Source organism: Dreissena polymorpha, chromosome 4 (genome assembly GCF_020536995.1).
Source record: "Dreissena polymorpha isolate Duluth1 chromosome 4, UMN_Dpol_1.0, whole genome shotgun sequence".
Lineage (NCBI taxonomy): Eukaryota > Metazoa > Mollusca > Bivalvia > Myida > Dreissenidae > Dreissena > Dreissena polymorpha.
Window position 1 is genome coordinate 143,763,280 of NC_068358.1, and position 21,126 is coordinate 143,784,405.

Sequence of the window (21,126 nt, forward strand, 5' to 3'; positions counted from 1 at the left end):
CGATTGTTAATGAAAATTAATATTTTAGAAACTGATTGAAATTCTAAAATGTATTGTCAATGCTTAATGTTGGTTTAATTTAACTGTTAATTTATATTGATATATTATATTCATTGAGGTCTGCTACGTACATTTTACTAGGTTTAATTGCGAAACTTAGCGACGCACATATCCACACTGTGTACCGATCTATCGGTCAATACAACCTGATAAATATGCAACTGCGCGGATATAGAACATTATAGCGGTGGATCGAGACCTTAGTTTTACCTTTAGCGCACCTCATTTTATCAGCGCGCGACGAGGTGTGACAACCCACAGGCTATTAGTCCACGCTCGAACAAACACTGCAGACGATATTTTTCAACATGAATTAAGAGCGCATGCGTACTTCGACTTCCGGAGTATATGTTTTCAAAGACTTAACCGTTTTGCCTGCTGGATATAGGCTAAAACAAAAGATTAATCGCTTCACACGTTTGGACAAACGGTTGCTAGGCAGGGTGAAGAGACTGGGCATTGGTTGCTACGAAGACAGGTACGTTAATTAAGGTAGCTTGTCAATTTCATCGAGAACGTCACTTCTGCCCCAGGATGATAAGAGGGTCAAGTGTAACAATTAAAGGCACGTTCTCCTATCGTCGCTGAGCATTTAAGTCAGACGTTGATAACGTCGCGTTTATGACTGTGCATTGTTTGTGATTAATTTTGATACAGACAACTTTTAAATTACATAAACACATGTTAAATTTTCTAATTGTATAATGCAATGCTTGTAAATAATAAAGGGTATAAAACGTATCATAATTATCATGCGTAAATGAATTCTATCTTAACTGAACACAAACATAATACCCTAAATAATTTTTCAAACATCCTATATGCTTAAAGAGACATGGTCACATGTTACCCTATGTAAATCATGACGATTAAAAGCAACTTTACTTAGTTGTTAAATTGCTGTCGATATTTAAATATCTCGCTCGTTGAGCTGTAAAAGTGCTGAATCGAGGATTTAAATTTCACTTGCGATTTTATTATAAAATCCTTTGGTTCATTAATTTTGGGCTATTGTTTGACACAAAACAGTTTAGCCCGTAGTATTAGGAAAACATTAGCAGATATTGTACAATGTTAATGCACGGTGAAACAGCACAACATAATGCTTTTAAAGGGACCTGTTCACAGATTTTTGGCCTTTTTAAGTTTGTCTTTTAATGTTTAAATTTTATACACGAACACATCGGACTTAAAGAGCTTCAGTGTACAACTATTTTTTTTTTCAAAACAGAGAAAACATCGACAAGCCTAAGTGTTATAATATTACTTGCATTGTGTGATTTATTTAATAAGTCCATGTTTTGTCACAAAAGTTTGCGATAAAAAAAGAAAAACTCCAAATGATAAAATAAATTCTGTAACGCTTTTAAAGTTTATCAATTTCTAATAATGATAACTTATAAGTATAGTATTTTTTTTAAGTCTTCGTTTTAAACTTTTTAGCGCAAATAGCATATCATCATCATCATCATCATCATCATCATCATCATCATCATCATCATCATCATCATCATCATCATCATCATCATCATAATAATTGTCGTCGTCGTCGTCATCATCATCATCATCATCATCGTCATCGTCGTCGTCGTCGTCGTCGTCGTCGTCGTCGTCGTCATCATCATCATCATCATCATCGTTGTCCATATTGTCATCATCAAATATCATCAATATCATAATCAATATCAGCGCCATCATCATCACCATCATCATCACCATCATCATAATCATCATCATCAATATCAGAACCACCACTATCATCATCAGCAGCAGCACGATCATCCTCGTCATCCTCATCGTCATAGGCATCGTCATAATCATGGTCTTTTTCTTCTTCGCCTTTGTCGTCGCCATCAGCATCGCGATAATTATTCTCTTTTTTTCTTTTTCTGTGTTTACTTTTGCTTATTTCATTCATTTCTTTGATCTCCAGTTTAATTACTTATCATCAAACTCAAACGTAAAAGAGTTTTTCGCCACATCCGCTCTTCCCCATCATCTTTTCATCGCGATACTTCCATTAACTATAGCCATTTTAAACTTTCAATATCGACTTTTAGCCTTTAGGTAAGCAAAAAGTTAAAATTGAAACTCTTCATGCAACCACAGAAATATTTACGATGGTGTTCTACGAATTGTGTCTTGTCGATATTGTTGAAGTACTGGCTTATTTTTTGCCAACTAGTTTATCTGTCTGTATGATGTGCGAAATCGCTTATTTAACGGGTTTCCAAAAATACTTCTTTGATCAGCGATTAAAAAATCAACTACATATAATCTTGTGTATATCTAAGGCAAGACAAGACAACTATAATTTAATTCAGACTTGCACAGTGTACATCGTCTAAGGCAGAATTGAACATGCGACTTTTATGACCGAACAGGAAAGGTTTTAGTCATTTGCCATGTCTTTCATATGATGGTTTACCTATTGAAATCATTATAAAGATGCACATGGGTATTTTGACACGCGTTCTTTCATGGACATGCGCATTTTATTGTATATGTAATATACACTTTACAAGATTTTACTCGTATGAATGCATTAAATCTGTAGAACGTTTGTAAAAAAAATAGTTTGATCATACCCCATTTATTAAATATTCATTAATCAGTAGGGTAAACCATCACACCGAGCGCTTCACGGCGTGCTTTTTGCAAAATATGTCAACCATGAAATGAACCAAATCGTTAACGGCTTGCGCATTCGATGTGGGTATCTGCTGAATTAATAGAGGTTCTAATGAGTGAAGCATTTTTTTGAAATAATTCGATTTAATCATTTGATGAAATCAAACATCACGTTTCATAAGATTGATGTTTAATCATTAATAAAAAAAATACAGTCAGCGCTGGACATTGTCATTGTTGTTGAGCTTACCTGACCTTACATCCGACGATCACTTACTTTAAGTACATGCGTATTTTGGACACATTGGTTTTAAAAATACTTGTTCTGCCCGACAATTATTTGGATTATTCCGGAGACTCGGAAAATTGATAAGGTTAAGTTATTATACTGATGCAGTAATACTGCTATTATTATACCGCGAGCCTATGTAGTTATAGTTTGAAGCCCATGTCCGCAGATAATAGATGAATGCATGTAAAATGGCATCAGCTCAAATGAATTGAAATGATATTTATTGTGTTATTATTTGACAAATTTCAGTGGTTTACTGGCACTCTAATACTTGTCGACTATTACCCTCTAAAGTTGCTAATGATGGCTAATCGCTTAATTTTTTAAATTAATGAATGCGTACAGACTTTAATTTGTGTCGATGTGAAATACTAGTAAATACTATGTTTTAACTCTCGCTTTATGCTGGTGATAGTTACTTGCTTTCTTTTTGATTGATTCTAATCGATGTTTAGGAAACCATTCTATTCTTAACCCTCTATAGTTGCTGGTGATTGTTACCGCAGCCACCATGACGGAGACCGCCAAGGAGACGGAAGATCCTAACTTCCAGGGAGGCGTCATGAGCCCCAACTCGAAACGAAATTTCTCAGGTACAAGCTGATCCCTAAGCAACAAATAGTCGTAATTTGTCTTACAGGGCCGGCATCTACATCATATCTGGATTGATAACAATGATTAAGATCTCCGTCATCATTTTGCTCGTTAGTTGTTATCCCCGCCATAGGCGGAGGGATATTGTTTTGTCCGTCCGTCTTTCCGTCCGTCCGGAGCCATATCTTGTAAATGCTTTGGCGGATTTCATTGAAACTTGGTATGAGTATATATATGGATAAGAGGATGATGCACGCCAAATGGCATTGTACAACATCTGTTAATAATGGAGTTATGGCCCTTTGTATCTTGAAAAAATGCTTTTTTGAGTGTCAAATATAACACTTTTGTGTCCAGAAGCATATTGGCGGGAGATATCAATTCAACGAATTTGCTTGTTATTTCTATATTAATTTAATCATTATAATGTTTATAAGAAAAGAATAAAATAATAATATTTATTATAACATCTTCTAAACAAGAGTAACTATAGCGTCATATCAACCACAGGAGCAGATGTAAAGCAACCGTAAACATATTTTAAGAAAGACAAGTATGGAATGTTAAATTGTTAACCGGCTCAGGTTTCCTCCCTTACGTCCCCTATACGTGCAGTGAGCTTAACACGTTATAGAAAAATAAGAATAACACTAAAATTATGTTCATCGATGTGCTAGGCGATTTCGTCTTTTATCTGAATCTTGATACTAAATAACAATTGTATACTAATGGTAAATGAAAGCAGTTTACGTGCACTGATCTGCACTTAATGATAATTAAATGTTATTGTTTAAAAAGTCCATTGACTTAATTGCGGACACGTTTGTTAACTAGAAATGACTGTCCTGAGAAGCATCAAGATTGTCAGGAGTGCAATTTATTTTGAAATAAACGCTTACACAAGCATTTTATTACAGAGATGCGACACATCACACCCGTGTTCGTGAAGCAGAAGATAGTTCTGGACGAGGACCAGTTTGAGCATTCCTTCCTGCGCTGTCTCGTCTGCCAGGACCGCTACAACATGACTGACAGGTTGCCCCGCCTCCTGCCCTGTCACCACGCCTTCTGCACCAAATGCGTCACTTCATTCTACCGCAAGGAGGCGGAGTATCGGAACAGCATGGCTGTCGTGCCTTCCAGCAACATGACCTTTGCAGTGTCAGTCACGTGTCCTAACTGCAAGGCGAACTTCATCACGACTGAGGATGGAATAAGACAATTGACAACGGATCATAGAATCGTCCAGTTGTTGGATTTCGTTGGAACCACAGACAAACAGACGGTCACTTATTGCAGTTCACACGCGATGCAAGCGGTGAACTTTTTCTGCGAGAAATGTGGCGTGCCGATCTGTAAAGACTGTACTGTCTTGGACCATAAGTCGTGTTCTAAGGAACAATTTGTCATAGATATAACAACCGCTAAACAGAAGTACTTGCCTGTTATTGAAGAAGGTAAGAACAATTTTGCAGGGGAGGTCAAAGCGCTAGAGGAACGGAAGAAAGAATGTGAAACTATGCTCGAATCATGCAATCAAGGCGATGACACTCTGGCAAGGCAGATCAAAGACGTGTTCAAGAAGATTAGAAAGGCACTGGATGACAGAGAACAAGAACTTCTGGAAATGGCTAAAGCTGGTCAAGAAAACAGCTTTGAAAACGTGGACGAGAAGATCAAATCACTTGGGGCTAAATCAAACGAGGTTAAAGAGATATTAGCAGAAATAGAAAAGGCGTCCAAAACCGACAACGTTCCGGCATTATACAAAGTCTTTAGGCAAATCCGAGCATATAACACGGAGCCGGGATTAGAAAAATCTGATTCAAGCAAAAAGGACGAGACGGCGTCCACGTTCAACGCACGAGACGAATCACTGCTCATCAGCAGGATAGCCAATTTTGGTGACATTCAGACGCGACAATCGAATGGCTACAGTTCAAGCACGTATACTGGGAGCAGCTATACGGCCGGAGGTAGCTACACCGGTGGCTCAAGGTACGGCAACTACACCGGAAGTACTTACACAAGCCGCTACACGCCATCTACCACTAGGTCGTATAAGTATTAAATACCAGTAATGTGAAATAAGGTATCAGACTTTTATTTACAGTTTAAATATATTACATACTATTCCACATGCAACTAGCTAACAATACTTGGTGTTGTGATTGATATAGTATGCATCAATATACGTACTCCTTGCTTACCGCTCTGGTTGTTTGATTAATGAAATGTAACTTAATCACGCATCTCAACAACATTTCTCTTGCCTTAGATCAAATATTAACGAATGGACACTGTTTGCATTGTCTTGTTGTATAACGATAAATCAAATTTATCAATAATACATTTTATTACCTATTTCGCCAAAGTATTCATTTGTTTTATGCTTAATTATTTTTTATTGTCCACGGCTCGTCTAATATTAAATAGTGGAAAACAACTCGTTATATCGCTGATATATCCTTTTTTTGCAAGGTAAGTTTCTTTTAGACAAAATAATAGTATATATTGTTATGCTTTCAACTTAAATATTACATATTTATTACGTGCATAACTTTGTTCGTTTCTTATTCATACTATCGTTATATTGCATGATTAAAATGTCATAATGTGTATTAAACAGCATAAATTCTTAAATGTTTAACTGACAATTTACATTAATCTTATAAATAAAATGCTATCATTGTTTTGAATTAATATATATGTTGTTAGTATTTAGAATTGTTGTGAACAAATAACTTTTACTTTGCTGTATATTACTTGATATGCAAATCATTATTATGCAATCCAAATAGCTTCAATAAATTTGTTATTTTATATGAAGACATGTAGATTTGTTTCTGACTTCAGTTTACGCTGACAAACTGGGTCCTGTTTTATGAAGCGAACGTTTCGGTCCGTCAGTAAGAATTGCACCATTAGTTAGTGCATGCACCCTATAATATTTGGAACATTGGAAATGTTATCGTTCTAGGTGTTGGTTTAGTTTAGCAGTCGCGTCCGTTTCGTTTTTTGTTTGATTGCTCGGGTTGCTCGAGAAGTCGTCATTCAGACTGAATTGAATGAAACAGAAACTGGACATTATTTCACTGGGTATTTTTATAAGTTGTTCACAAATTAAAGGTTGTTTTTCTTCGAATTATTGATAAATTTAAAGAGCAATAGACTTCTTGATTAAAACAGTGTTTCACTAAAATAGTTATAAATAATTTCATCTCCATTTGTGTGTATTATAACATATAATGCATTACAAGTAATGCCAGTTTCTATATGTATTTGAAAGGCTACTCAGCTATCGCCTTCATACGCACGCTCGCTTTTAACGTAGGCCATCCGGGTTTGAATTCCTTGCGTTTAAGCCGAACACGACGCGCATGGTATTACACACAGCGTAATTTCACTTTCACTTTCGTTATGTATACAAATTCACCCTTCCAGCTCAAATATTAACTGATTTCAACAGTCTAATTTTTGTAAGAATGTCAAAGAAAGTTTCAAACATTAATATCATCATTTATCAAATGTCTTTTTCAACGAACTTATGTATGGTATAATACGATCGATTTTGATATATTTCGCGTTGTCCGTGCATTTGTAGCTAATAAATATGGCCATTAGCGCAGTACTTCACAATCAGTAGACTTAAATCTTTTGTTACCTATAATCGTTATTATATTATTTTCTTGTGCAAAACAAACAACAACATCGAGTACCGGTACATCTTTAAATTAACAGAGTACAATACGCTTTACCGGTGAATATATATTACACAATTATATAACGAAACGATCATAAGATTGTATCAGCCTTTTGTGTTGAGTGATGAAGTTCGTTTAGCAAAATAGTGCGTGTGAAGCTCTTATTAAAAAGCAGAATATAAAGTAAATACATTGAGCAGCGAATAATCTTGACCTCATATAATCATTTTATCTGTTATTCGACCGGCATTTATATATAATTTTAATATAAAATACGTATCCATTACCACATTTTATCATTTTTTCTCAGTTTTTGTTACCGGTATTGTATGCAGATTTCTTCGAAACGTGATTCAAATCGAAGAACGAGTCACACGATGCGTTTCTTAGTGAATATATTGCTAATTTATGCTTATCGAATGAATATCCATGTACATGTATCTGGTAGAATGCATACTATTGTACGACCATACGTGGCTTTGTAAAAGCGTTTATAAAATATTTGAACAACTTCTTAAGTGTGTTGAGTATCTGGTATTCGTATGCTAAGTTTTAGTATGAATTTGAATACACGGAATGAAGAAAAAAACGATGTCTTTATATGTTATCAAAGGCGGCAATTACATCGATATATCTTGACGAAATGTATATAATTTTAACATTTTACCTAATTCAAAAAGTTGGGATCCATTGGTAAGTAAAGTATTTTCAGAACAATTCATACATTAAGTCGGAATATATTGAGCAAACTTATTGTGTCAATAAAAATACTTGTTCATATAAAATTTATTTGTAAGGACATGTTTTTGTGTTTTCAATTTATGTAGGAAATCAGTGATGGGCAAGACGCATTTTAAGACCGTACAGAGGACGATACGTACATGCTAACCTTGATGTTAATATGAAGATTGATTGAATAATATAACAGTATTACGTAGTAATTATGTAGCTATATACATTATATATTTTAGCTAGGAGCTTTGTGACCATCGTGTCTGACTAATTACAATCTTTAAAATTCAACTGCATGTTAGCTACCGGTACACGTATACGCGTGCTTAACTAATATAAAAGGCGCCAACTGACATATTAACAACATTTTAAAATAATACATGTATATGGAAGTTATAATTAAAGACCGTTGTTGCTATGTTTCAAGTTAAAGATGCACTTTATATACTACGTTAAAAAAGTTAAACGTCATCAAAACATTAAATAAATCCACCCAGATCCAAAGGCACTTTTCTGTGAAGCCGTTTTTATAAATATTGAACTAACGTCAATATCCAAATGCTGTTAATATAGTTCAGACAATTTATAAATGTGTTAGCAAGAGTAGTAAATTTATTCGACTAGATTTCCGGTGATATTGAGCCGCGTTGGTTGTGTTAAAAATGTCACCATCCAATGAATGTGTTTGTAATTAGAAAAAACAATCGATGTAAATATCCTACATAAATGTTAATTATTGTCTCATTTTTGTTACAGACTGATTGATTTCGAAGAAGAAATGCCAGTTGGATGCGATGGAGAAAATTCCAAGTCTTGCACCTATACATAGAGGAATAGAAATTTCGCGAACTTTAATAAATATACGCTTACACTATTCAACAGTGTTAATTGTCTATTGATAGAACTGTTGATAATTATGAAATATATGACAATGCTTTCTTTGTAATATATACAGCAAATCTAAGGATATACATGATATCTTATAGTTAAATGGGCCTTTTCACAGATTTTGGTATGTTTAAAAGTTTGTTATTTAATGCTTTATATTGATAAATGTAAACATTAAATTTTAAAAGCTCCAGTTAAAAATCAAAAATAAAATTTAAAAAAGGAAAAAAAAAGCAGCCCGCATCAGGGTTCGAACCAGGGTTTTTAGGTTTTTTAATCGTCAAAAGATGCATATAATGGCTATATTAGACCATGGCAAATGTTCAGTAATACTCACAAATATCATGACTAAACCGAAAATTTGCGAATCTGAAACAACTTTTTTCAATTTTGTCAATTTACCAAACCGTGAAAAGATCCCTTTAAGTCTTGGAACTGAAAATACGTCGTCAACAGACAGGCTTATAATTTTTTTACTACCGGCAATATTTTCATTGTAATATATTATATTAGAATGTTTAGGCCCCTGTTCCATACAGAGGCCGGATCACCATGGTTCATATCCGGCCCGATCCGGCATGTACACCGTGTAGCAACCATGTAGCTTCGTGTCGATCCGTGTAGGTCTTGGACAGATCGGTATTGTCCTTGGGGATCCGGGAAGCAAACACGACAGTTTTGGGAAGTTGATTCGTATCAAACCGAGAAGATGACAGCATCCGGGATGGTCCGTGTAGGAGCTGTGTAGGGTCCTGGGACAACCGTATAGGTTCCGGCGACAGCCATGTCTATGCCTTGGTTGGCCGTGTGCGCCCTTGACTGTCCATGAACAAATTTCAGGCACCGGAACATTAAGGACCATGACGGCAGTTGTACGACTGTCGCCGGATCCTTCGCGGCGGTTATACGGATCAGCCGGTACAGTTTTATTGTATCGCTACCATCACGGATCAGCACGGGAGGAAGACGCTGCAAACACGGACATATTCATTGGCGGCGCGGCATAACACGGACGTTGGCGGATGTTCATTTAAATATGGGCAATTTACAAATCGCTTGACTTTTCCTGCGGTCCCGCCGATGCATCATGGACGATAGGATGACGACCGAGAAAAAGCTGATGCTGATGAGATGCCAGCTTCTACTGCAAAACGCTCAAGGTGAAAACAGTATCCTGGTTGCTAAAGCGAAGCTACGAAAGAGCAACAGGAAAGTCGCGAAAAAGTGTATCAACACCGATTAAAAGAATGAAAAGGATAACCATCTGAGTCAGAAAATTGAATCTAAAAAAAATGTTAAATACGAGTTATTTTCGGTACGGGATAGATCGTGTTTGGCCCGTGTCGCCGTCGTGTTGGTCCGTGTCGTTGTCGGGAAGGTCCGGGATGGTCCGTGTCGATGTCGTGTTTATCCGTGAATATCCGTGTCTTTGCCATGTTGGTACATAACACACCGTAGCTCTGATTCCGTGTTGCTGTTGGGTTTGTCCGTGATTGTCCGTGTTGATGCCGTAATGTAACTGGGGTGGTGGTCTTTGGAAGACCGTCGACGCTCCAAATTGCTAAAATGTCCAACGGTTCGCTCCGGATCTTCATCCGGAGTGATTCATCCGTGCTAATATGGGACTGGGGCTTTAACATTGTGTGTCAACAAACACATGTTTAACAAAAACTAACATAAATGTGTTGATTGCGGAAGAAGAAAATTTACATAGTTGTGGATAAATAAGAATTTATAATTTACCGAAACATACTAATCAACCTAATACATAAAAGACTCTATCGAAATTTTTGCTGTCTTTAATGATCGATATCAATGCGTTTGATTTTTCTGTTGTGCATTACCTTTTTAAAAGTTGTCATTTAAATTTCTTTTGACAGTAGACTGTAGTGTTGGGTCTATGTGAAAAACACACGCAGTTTTGAGTACACATTAGATATACATACTAGTGTGTGCTTCATGTATACATTGATGTATGAATAATTTATTGTTGTCATCAGTATGTCTCTATGAATTGTATACATTCAATCATACAACGTTATTTTTCTGTAAGGTCTCATTTAAAGTGTTGTATTTATAATTGCTAAAATTTGATTGTATCGCTACCATCATGGATCAGCACGGAGCTACTAAGGAGGAAGACGTTGCAAACACGGACATATCGTTGGCACACACTAATTACAGATGTCACATTGTTCCAATCAACAGCTTGCTGTAAAACATAAAATATTTATACACACATTACAATAAAAAATTGGCGTTTTCATAATCATAAGAAAGTGTGCAGTGCGATAGTTTCGATTTAAAGACGTCGACGCTCTCAACCCAAGCAGTCTAAGGTTTCTCTTCAATCAATTTGGACAGGCTGTCAATGTTTGAGTTGTTTCCCCTGAGCACGTCCCGAAGACATCTCTCGTAATCAGAAAGGCTAGCGTTCCCTTCCACGAAACGAAACCCCACCAGCTCCTCAATCCCGAAGTCACCTGGTAACGGAATAGTGGTTTCCAGATCCTTAAATCTATCTTCAGCATCAATTGTGGTCGTGTGCGTAGGAGTTGAACCTGCAGTGTTAGGCTCATCTCGTTGCGATTTTTGTATTGCATCATCATTAAGCGCCGTTTCTTGTTTTTGCGGAATCGGGAATTTGTTCTCAAACATCAACATGTCATTCACATAGTTGACCATTATATAACCATTAGGGTCAATAGCATTCTTTGTACCTTTAGCAAATCGTTCTTTCACCAACTGTTTTCTCAATGTAGGATTATCCTCCGCCTTTATTGTTCTGATAATTTCCTTCACCCAAGGTTTCTCGAGTTTTTCCACTGGATACGGATCGTCGCTTTTTCGTTTAAAACTTATTCTTCTTGACGTTACGTTTGTCCAGTACGTTGCAAAGTCTTTTAAAATGGTGGCTCTTACTTCAATATCAGACTTTGCAAATAGTGGTGCCATCCATGTGAATGTCGTCTCCACCTTTGAAAATCCGCCAGCATGAGTGACAGTGTCCAGTGAATACCCGCAGTTAAGCAAGTCAGAATTTTGTAGCTCTCGGAAATACGAACCAATTGGCTCATCCTTGTAGCGTCTGCCACCGGAATCCGGTAAAGGACGGACCTGTAGAAACAATCCTTTAAATAGGGCTCCGACGTAACTATGCACCCGAACTGAAATGAAGTCACCGGGTTCGTAGGAAGTCACGTTGACTGTAATGATATACGGGCTGGAGTAATTCTGCGGCTCTACAGGAATGCCGTCCAGTACGTGGAACGGAAGTGCGTTTTCACAAGAACTGCGTGGTGCTCCACTTGGATATGACGTCACACTATTCGACATATACGTGAACAACATTGCTACACTAATCCGTGCTACGAGTCTGAGATTCATCATTAATAACACTTATAAACCATTAATTTGACAGCGAATGCTCCTGTTTATTTTATTGATCACGCTTTAATGCGCGTATACATTAACGTTTTAACACTTATTATATTTTATGAAACACGGAAATGAATTTAAACTGCAATGGTTTCCGATAAAATGCCCGCGGGATGTTGCAATGGATACATGCTATACCATACATGTTATATTTTACGTTAAAGTGTATTTTAGTTGTAATGTTGTATAGGACTTTATATCTTTGGTTTAGCCTTCCGTTTTATAGTTTGTTGAAAAACAGATGGTACAAATGAGTGTTGTTTTAATTTGATTGGCAAGAGATAAAAAGAAAATGTTTCAGATTCGCAAATTTCGTTGTAGTTATCATATATGTGAGGAAACAGTAATGCTAAATATTAACAAAGCTCTAAAATATCCAGTATATGTATCTTTTGACGATTTAAAAACCTGAAACTTATAAAGCATTGCAACGTGAAACGTTTGAATACTTTGGAGAGTTTTGTTGTTCTCGTTATATTTTGTGATTCTGCGAGGATTGCTTATATAAAGTATAAAATACATCACTCATTGTATGAGCACTGATTGCCGATTGGTCTAAGCGATTGACCTTCACTCCAGGAGTCAGTGGTTCGAACCTAGTTGAGTGTTACTTTTTTTTCTTTCTTTAATTTTATTCTTTTTTTACTGGAGCGTTTTAGATCCAATGTTTACATTTATCAATATAAAGCATTTAATGACAAACTTCAATACATGCCAAAATCTGTGAAAAGGCCCCTTTAATGAGTGATGTCAAAATATTAAGTTCAAATACAGGCAGGGTGCAAACAAAGCACACATCATACAGGTTTACCTGTCCTGACCATATGATAAACAGGCTAATTAGTCATACACATTCAACAACACATGTACTTTCATATTATTTACGTGTGAGTCTAATGTTGAGCTGAAAAGAGGAGCTAGCCAAACAATGACATTGTTATGCAACAAATGATTTCATTTATTCAAAAGTAACGACACAAGTTTCATATGGATGACTGTTAGTCTATCATATTGAATGTTGAGACTATCAGAGGTGTGTCATGAATTGTTGTTGGTGGTTTTGTGCTATATGTGCCGTTGAACATATCAAACGTAAGGTTATTAGTTTGAAAATGGTAAGTAAATTCCGTAACTTCACCATTATAGTTTACCGTAACGAACTGCAGTAATTCCTCTTTAATTGGTTATCAAATTATATTAGATATTTTACTCTCATGAAAATGTCAACCCATAAAATCGCGTTAAAACAAAAGGAATAGGATTCTTTTCAAATCAAGTTTTAACAGATATGTGAGACGGATGAAATAAGATGTTTAATAGTTACGTTATATCTTTAAGCGACGCATCCAGAATAAATATCCATCTAGGTACGGGCATCTGACTTGCAGACAAATTGCGCAATATTTGAACACAGCAGTATTCGGGTCGTTCGTGTTCTAGTCCTCTTCTCCCGTGTAAGAATAACACATGCAATTTGTGTTTGGTATTCTGTTTAATAACATTATTTGATAGCTATTATTGTTTGATTGCTTTAGATATTTCGGGTACACTTGATTTATCAAAAAACAGATATTTGAAATTGTTCAAGATATATGAAACGTTTTTTGTTCAATGAAGTGGAACATATTAAAATAAAAATATGGAAAATAACTCAGACATTTGTAAAGAACTTATTATGTCAATAATTAACCTGAAACTCGTGAAAATATTTGCATAAACTGTTTCCTTTGATAGTTTCCTTTAATTTTTGTTGCGATTTCCAGACACGTTTACGGAAATTTAACTATTTATTGTAACTGTGTTAGTGGAAAGGTAACCATAGTAAATTTACATGTATGTAACAAAGTATAGACATATTAAATTTGAGAGACGCACATTGTTTTATGTGTTTTGTGCCATCAAAATACAAAATAATCATGATGTCATCGTCATTCTGCCATGTTTTATTCAGTGTATTTTAGCTATTGAAACTGCTCAAGAACAAGGATCAATTAAGTTTAAATAATGCTTGAAGGCTACCCTTAACATAGTTGTACCTTATGCAAGTATACGTGTTTGCGTGTATATGATAATATCAATTTGGTGACAATTGCGACATTTATTGAATATTTAAATAAATGGACGCTATTAAGTGTATCTATATGGACATGAATTGTGTACATTAACAATCTGTAAAAAACAGAGGCGCACATTTATTTTGGAAATTGTTAAAAGCTTTTCTTTGTACGAATAGTTTTTTTTTTAATTTTCTCATTGCATGCGTGAGCACAGGTAGCTTAATAACCTCTGATTATAACGATAAGGCGTTGTTCATTTACTTATAAACAACGATATGAAAAGATTATAATGATCATTATAATATGATTTACTATATAGTGTTCGGAACCAATTTTAAAAATTAATGTTTATATAGTTTTATTTTGTAATCTACATAAGTAATACATAATTCTTGAATTGTATTTCGCTTGTGTTCCCGTATACCATGGTATGTTATATTTAGTTTAAAACGAACAATGTGTCTGGCATCCGACCTGTGGTATTGCATTCCAGATTGATCGCCTGTGATGGGGGTTATCATTTCTTCTGCGTGGACGATCAGATTGAAATATTTCTATTTCGACCTTAATGTAACCACGATGAACCTGAAGTTAATAATACATCAACGCCATTTCAGTAAAGTATTATCCTTCGCTATTTACGGCCCTCATCCATCTGGAGTATGATACATATATGCAATCTTCTGGCGTTGCAATATTTTAGATATGTTTTAAAGTTTTCTCCATTCTGAATATCCTTAGTTAGGTCACTATTAGTCGAAAAGTCTTTTTAATTTATCAATATAGTACTTGTATACATGTGAACATTAAATAAGGATACGATTGAACGATGCATCAAATATTATTTCGGTATATATTGTGCTCTTTGATTGTGGGAATTATTTCACAGGTTTCATTGTTTATTTAGTGGTATGTTGCACTTGTATAAGACAAACAATATTCAATCTATAAATACTGTGTTAGTTTGTATTATGAATACTACTTTTCCAAACGAGCATTTACAAACGGTCTGCCGTAATTTTATAAACGAATTTAATATATTTTAAAAGATAAGTTCATGGAATACAACTACTCATAAATGGTAGCGTTTCAGCAAAGTCTGACCACTTCATAGGTTATTTCACAAAGGTTAGGTCAACCAAGAAATCAGCCCAATACCGGTAATTGACTGAGGTTTGCCCAGCTAGACGGACATATAACACTATTTCGTTTGCAACAAGGTATTAATGCCAGCTTTGAAACTAAATGGAATATTAACGCATACTATTTTGGAAAGCAAACTAATAACTAAGACTACATTTGCACAAGTAAGATAAATCGAAAGGCATTGCGAGAACATCAGTAAACATGAATCATAACGTATACTGATTTACTTAAGCATATAGTAAACATCAAAAATATAAACCACTTTTTTTGCGGACGAAACTAATAGGTCATAAAATATATTAATTAATGAAAATTATGTAACAGTTTTGTATGCTTAAACATTTTTTCAACCTTAGTCGGTTTTCATAAGGCAGATCCATGCAATTTGACATTCATTTGGGTCCAGGTTCCAAGTATATATAACAGGCCTTATTGATTTTTTTCAAATAAATATATAGTCAAAAATATTTTTTGAAATAACTTATTATCGCACGGTTTGTTACATAATGTTAAGTGCGGATTTGCTTTCATCAATATATTTGTTGATGTCTTGTCCGTCAATCGCAACTGAATAAATAACCTTTCTTAGCAAAATTTATAAGCGTAACTTACTGAAATAAACATGAACATGACATAAGTATCGAGCTGTAAAAGTGAAGGAATTACAAATCATTAAACATGATCATTAAACAGAGCACGGCCCCATATTTTATTTTTACATATGGGCCGTGCTCTGTATAAAAAAGAGGTTTAATGCATGCGCGTAAAGTATCGTCACAGATTAGCCTGTGCAGTCCGTTTCGTTTCAAGAAAGTCTCTTCTTAGCAATTATCCAGTTAAGGCGGAAAGTGTCGTCGCTGATAAGCCTGTGGGGACTGCACAGACTAATCTGAGACAACAATTTACGCACATGCATTAAACCCCCATTTCACGGAGCATAGCTCATATGTTTTTTTGAGTATCTATTTAAAGATCATTACCAGTCAGATGCGAATAAAAGACGAACCTCAAGCTTGATTACTACTGAACAGACAGATTCGTGAGGCATCGCATTTGGGAAAATCATACGTTTTGATTAAAACGGAATTATTGCTTCGTGTTCGAATGGTTCTGAATGGGTTTTTTTTCTGCCCAAAATGCATTTGGGGTGCGTGACAAAATACACTAAGTAGAAGACTTTTCTCTAAGACAGAGCCTCCATTACGCTGTCTTACCACAATTTCTTTTATCGTTATTAATACGTAGAAAATAGATTAACGTGACAAATATTGCAGTCCTGATCACCACATTGCTGTTATTTGATACGCGTAGAGCACATTTTAGCAGACATTGCTTTAGTTGTCTTTAACAGCAGAATAGTATAGATGTGCAGGCACATTGTCCGGTGGCGTTACTTGATAGATTGCAAACCCCAATCACTGTCTGCACGGATTTGCATTAAGTTCATAAAGTACAGTGGAGAATGCATGCTCACAGTGTCGGCTAAAGTATTTAATTCACATTTCTATATAACAATACACATGTAAACATATGAATGCGCACACAACTATTATTATAACATTTATATATATATGCGAAACAATATAATAACACAATTATGTGTCTTTTATCTGATAAAAACAACTGTATTTAGTCTTGTCGTAAATGGTGTACTTTCTTATTCATGCAGTGATATCAGAGCAATATCAAAGATGTACAATAACGAGTTTTATACTATGAATTAAGTATTCCTCACATTATATGTAAAGTTCGAAAGAAACGCACCGAAATAGAGCAGTATTTGCATGTTTTTAACATTTGCAAACATGGACGTGAGAGTAAACGTTGTATTGTCTTATTACTATTATTGCTGCGTCATAAATTGAAAGCCGAATGTGTGGACTGTAACTCACAACAATTTTTTTATGTCTATTTCAATGCTTTTATCATTGTGTGTTCATAGTTAATGAATAGTAAACAATACGTGGATCAAAACAACATGTTCTTTCCTGATAAGAATTTGTGGAGTTTCATGGCTTGCTATATTTATTTTACTCCTTAGACTAAGCGTTTAGATGTGCTAACATATGGCTAAATAAACATTCACTTATCTATAATTAAGACCATAGTAATTACAGGATCTGTAAACCCACTTGAAAGTTTGAAAAAAGTAAGACATATTCTCTAACAAAAATATACTTTGCTAAACACTCCTTTATGTTATCAGCATGTACCTCACTAAAATCAATATGCCTAGAATTTTATTTGCATCTTAGACTTATCTGTTCACAATAATCTGACATATGGTATGATTAAAATTTAAATACATGCTAATCGATAAACGCATCTTTACAACACATTAATGCGCCTAACAAACACCATTACCGATTTCTTAAACCGAGTATTTTGTACGATTTTATCGATTATGAAAACATGAAATACGTTGATGAATAAAATTAAGAATAGTAGTTCCGAAGAAGTAGTACTGGATGATAAAAAAGCGTCTAGTTTTATTCAACTGCTTATATTTTGTTGCCAGTCACGTACACGATACTTATATATTGTTGAGAAGTCCGCATTTGTCAGTGCATATTTGTTCATAAGACACATAGACACTGTTTGGCTCTGCAACACATGCATGTAAATCGGTTTCTATATTAAAGGGGCCTTTTCACAGATTTTGGCATGTTTTGAAGTTTGTCATTAAATGCTTTATATTGATAAATGAAAACATTAAATTTTAAAAGCTCCAGTAAAACATAAAAAATAAAATTTTAAAAAGGAAAAAAAGTAGCCCGCTGCACGGCTCGAACCAGTGATCCCCAGAATCCTGTAGAAAAAACGCATTAGCCAACTGAGCTATCCTGCCAAGCTTACATAAAAGTGTATTTGATTCCTTATATAAGCAATTTTCGTAGTTTCACTAATTTAAACGACAACAACAGAACTCTCCAAATTATTCAATCGTTTCGCGTTGCAACGCTTTATAATTTTAAGGTTTTTAAATCGTCAAAAGATACATATTATGGCTATATTAGACCATGGCAAATGTTCAGTAATACTGTTTCCTCACAAATATCATAACTAAACCGAAAATTTGCGAATCTGAAACACCTTTTTTCAAGTTTGTCAATATACCAAACCGTGAAAAGATCCCTTTAACGTGTTCGTTATGAATCACAGTGAAGTAAACAATATTAGATTTATGGTACCATTGTCGGAGTATGTTAGAATTGTTAAACCATGACTTAAACATTCAATAAAGGTTATGTTTGCTAAACTAACTCGGAACTTAAAACATAAATAAGCATAAACTTCAAATAGTGTCATGTTCTGATGATTTTCTGGCGTATGCGACAATACCATTATTAAAGTATAACATCGCTCAAACTTTTTCTTTGTCTAAACCGGCCTCTTGCATTTGTATTGGCATCCTAAATAAGTAACGGAGAGTAAATTTGCCTACATTGGTCAAAAGTTTCATTTGTCTCGAATCTTTCAGTGGTCTTTTGTGAACATCAGTGACGATCTAGTACGTTAAACATTGTATGAGATTCTTCACAAGTATTTCACAAATGTTTCGCCTCTATGAAACTCTATGAATAAGTAACACAATTTGAACTAATATGATCCATTAAATAGTTTGGTCTCCATGATCCAGTGTCGGCCTATGTTATTTGTACTACGCTGCTCTCATCTAAATCCCACACGCTAAAAATGGTTATAGCTTTACTTAAGGGAACGTGAATCTGTGCATTCTTATATGTGACATATCGTAACGATATATTACAAGAATAAATGAATAAATAAGGATGACCTCTGTCTGTCTGTCTGTCTGTCTGTCTGTCTGTCTGTCTGTCTGTCTGTCTGTCTGTCTGTCTGTCTTTCTGTCTGTCTGTCTGTCTGTCTGTTTGTCTGTCTGTCTGTGTGTCTGCCTGTCTGTCTGTCTGTCTGCCTGCCTACCTGCCTGCCGGTCTGTCTGTCTGTCTGTCTGTGTGTCTGTCTGTCTGCCTGTCTGTCTGTCTGTCTGTCTATCTGTCTGTGTGTCTGTCTGTCTGTGTATCTGTCTGTGTGTCTGTCTGTCTGTGTGTTTGTCTGTCTGTCTGATTGTCTGTGTGTCTGTTTGTCTATCTATCAATCTCAAATCACTGCCTCACGCCTTTCGCGAGTATTATGGGCAGGGTGCGCGTCGACTGTTAGTAAAGTAAAAGAATAAAAGCTGAGAAAGATATCTTTCAGCAAAGTAAGAATTTGTACAATAATAAGGAGTGTTGTTAGGTGGTTAGGAGATTTAAAAGTCATATAGAATACAAGTGATACAAATTGATAAAAACAATTCCCATGGGTTTAGTGACTAAGTTTGACTACTGCCTGCTTGAAGCTCTCAAGATCAGGCAGCATTATGACGGGTGGGGTAACCTGTTGCACAGAACTGTGGTGTGGGGGAAGAATGAGTACTTAAAATAATCATAGACTGTGTGACCTTGACGGAGACTGAGACTGCATGTGTCTGTTTAACCTGGTTGGGACTTCAAGATAAGATGGAAGAGATATGGTCACAAGATGGTGGTACACTTTGTAGAAAAGGACGAGTTTGGCATCTATGTGTCTGTTCTCGAGGGTGCGCCAGTTGGGTGTATTTTGCAGATGTGTGACACTGGTGACCGCTTAATCATTTCTATATTGTTATTGTTGACCTTAGTGTGTGGTGACCATACAGGGGAAGCATATTCAAGTTGGGGGACGTACTAGTGTTTGATATGATAGTGATTTGACCTTTTCATGTTTTGTCTCGATGTTACGTTTGAGGAAACCTAATGTTTTGTTTGCATCCTGGAGATATGTGTATTCCAACTTAAATCATGGCAAATGTCAACACCAAGGTATTTTGCGTCCTTAACTGGGAATAAGATTTGACCATGGAGCTTGTATTGGTACTCAAAGGGCTTACGGTTCCGTGTCATATGGAGAACCTGGCACTTGCCAGGATTAAACTCCATGTCCCATAACTCTTCCCATATCTCTAGTTTACAGAGATCGTTTTGCAACCTTAAGCAGTCAACCTCAGATGACACTGTAAGATAGATGGCATGGTCATCCGAAAAGAGGCGTACTTGGGATATAACAAGGGGAAAGGAGGTCATTTATGTATAGGAGGAAGAGGAGAGGGCCGAGGACGGATCCCCGAGGCACACCAGAGGTAACCGGGACTTGGTAAGACTTTATACCATCTACTACGACTGATTGGGAACTGTCAATTAAGAAGGACTGGATCCAGGATATGGTCTGGTCAGAAGCACCATGTTCCTTAAGTTTATGAAGTAATTTAAGTTGGTTGACTTTGTCGAAGGCTTTACTAAAATCCAGGAGAATTAGGTCGGTATGTTTACCTGATGCAATAGTTTTTGCTAAGACATCGACTAACTCCACAAGCTGGGTCTCACAGGACCGCCTTTCGCGGAACCCGTGCTGCAGCTCGTAGAGTATGCCGTGTTTGGTGAAGTGTGTGGATAGGCTAGATGCGATAATGTGTTCTAGGAGTTTGCATAGGACACATAAATTGAGGGGATACGTTTGCCTTCGTTCAATCGGATGGGAGTGAACC

General features: G+C 35.8%; 2 protein-coding genes across 2 annotated transcripts; one reads left to right on the forward strand and one right to left on the reverse strand.

Moving 5' to 3' along the window:
* The first annotated feature begins 263 nt into the window (after positions 1 to 263).
* LOC127877226 (tripartite motif-containing protein 59-like) lies at positions 264 to 6,406 on the forward strand. The gene is made up of 3 exons (XM_052422906.1): positions 264 to 538; positions 3,468 to 3,576; positions 4,495 to 6,406. Exons 2-3 carry the CDS (start codon positions 3,495 to 3,497, stop codon positions 5,646 to 5,648), a joined length of 1,236 nt encoding a protein of 411 aa, XP_052278866.1. The 5' UTR covers positions 264 to 538; positions 3,468 to 3,494; the 3' UTR covers positions 5,649 to 6,406.
* A 4,829-nt stretch (positions 6,407 to 11,235) lies between these two features.
* On the reverse strand, positions 11,236 to 12,340 carry LOC127878865 (uncharacterized). Its single transcript, XM_052425391.1, has one exon. It carries the CDS (start codon positions 12,289 to 12,291, stop codon positions 11,236 to 11,238), a length of 1,056 nt encoding a protein of 351 aa, XP_052281351.1. The 5' UTR covers positions 12,292 to 12,340.
* Positions 12,341 to 21,126: the final 8,786 nt, after the last annotated feature.

Coding starts and splice junctions, on each gene's coding strand:
- LOC127877226 (XM_052422906.1), top strand. CDS start 3,495: ATGACGGAGACCGCCAAGGAGACGGAAGATCCTAACTTCCAGGGAGGC. Junction 3,577..4,494: donor CTCGAAACGAAATTTCTCAG/GTACAAGCTGAT, acceptor ATTTTATTACAG/AGATGCGACACATCACACCC.
- LOC127878865 (XM_052425391.1), bottom strand. CDS start 12,291: ATGATGAATCTCAGACTCGTAGCACGGATTAGTGTAGCAATGTTGTTC.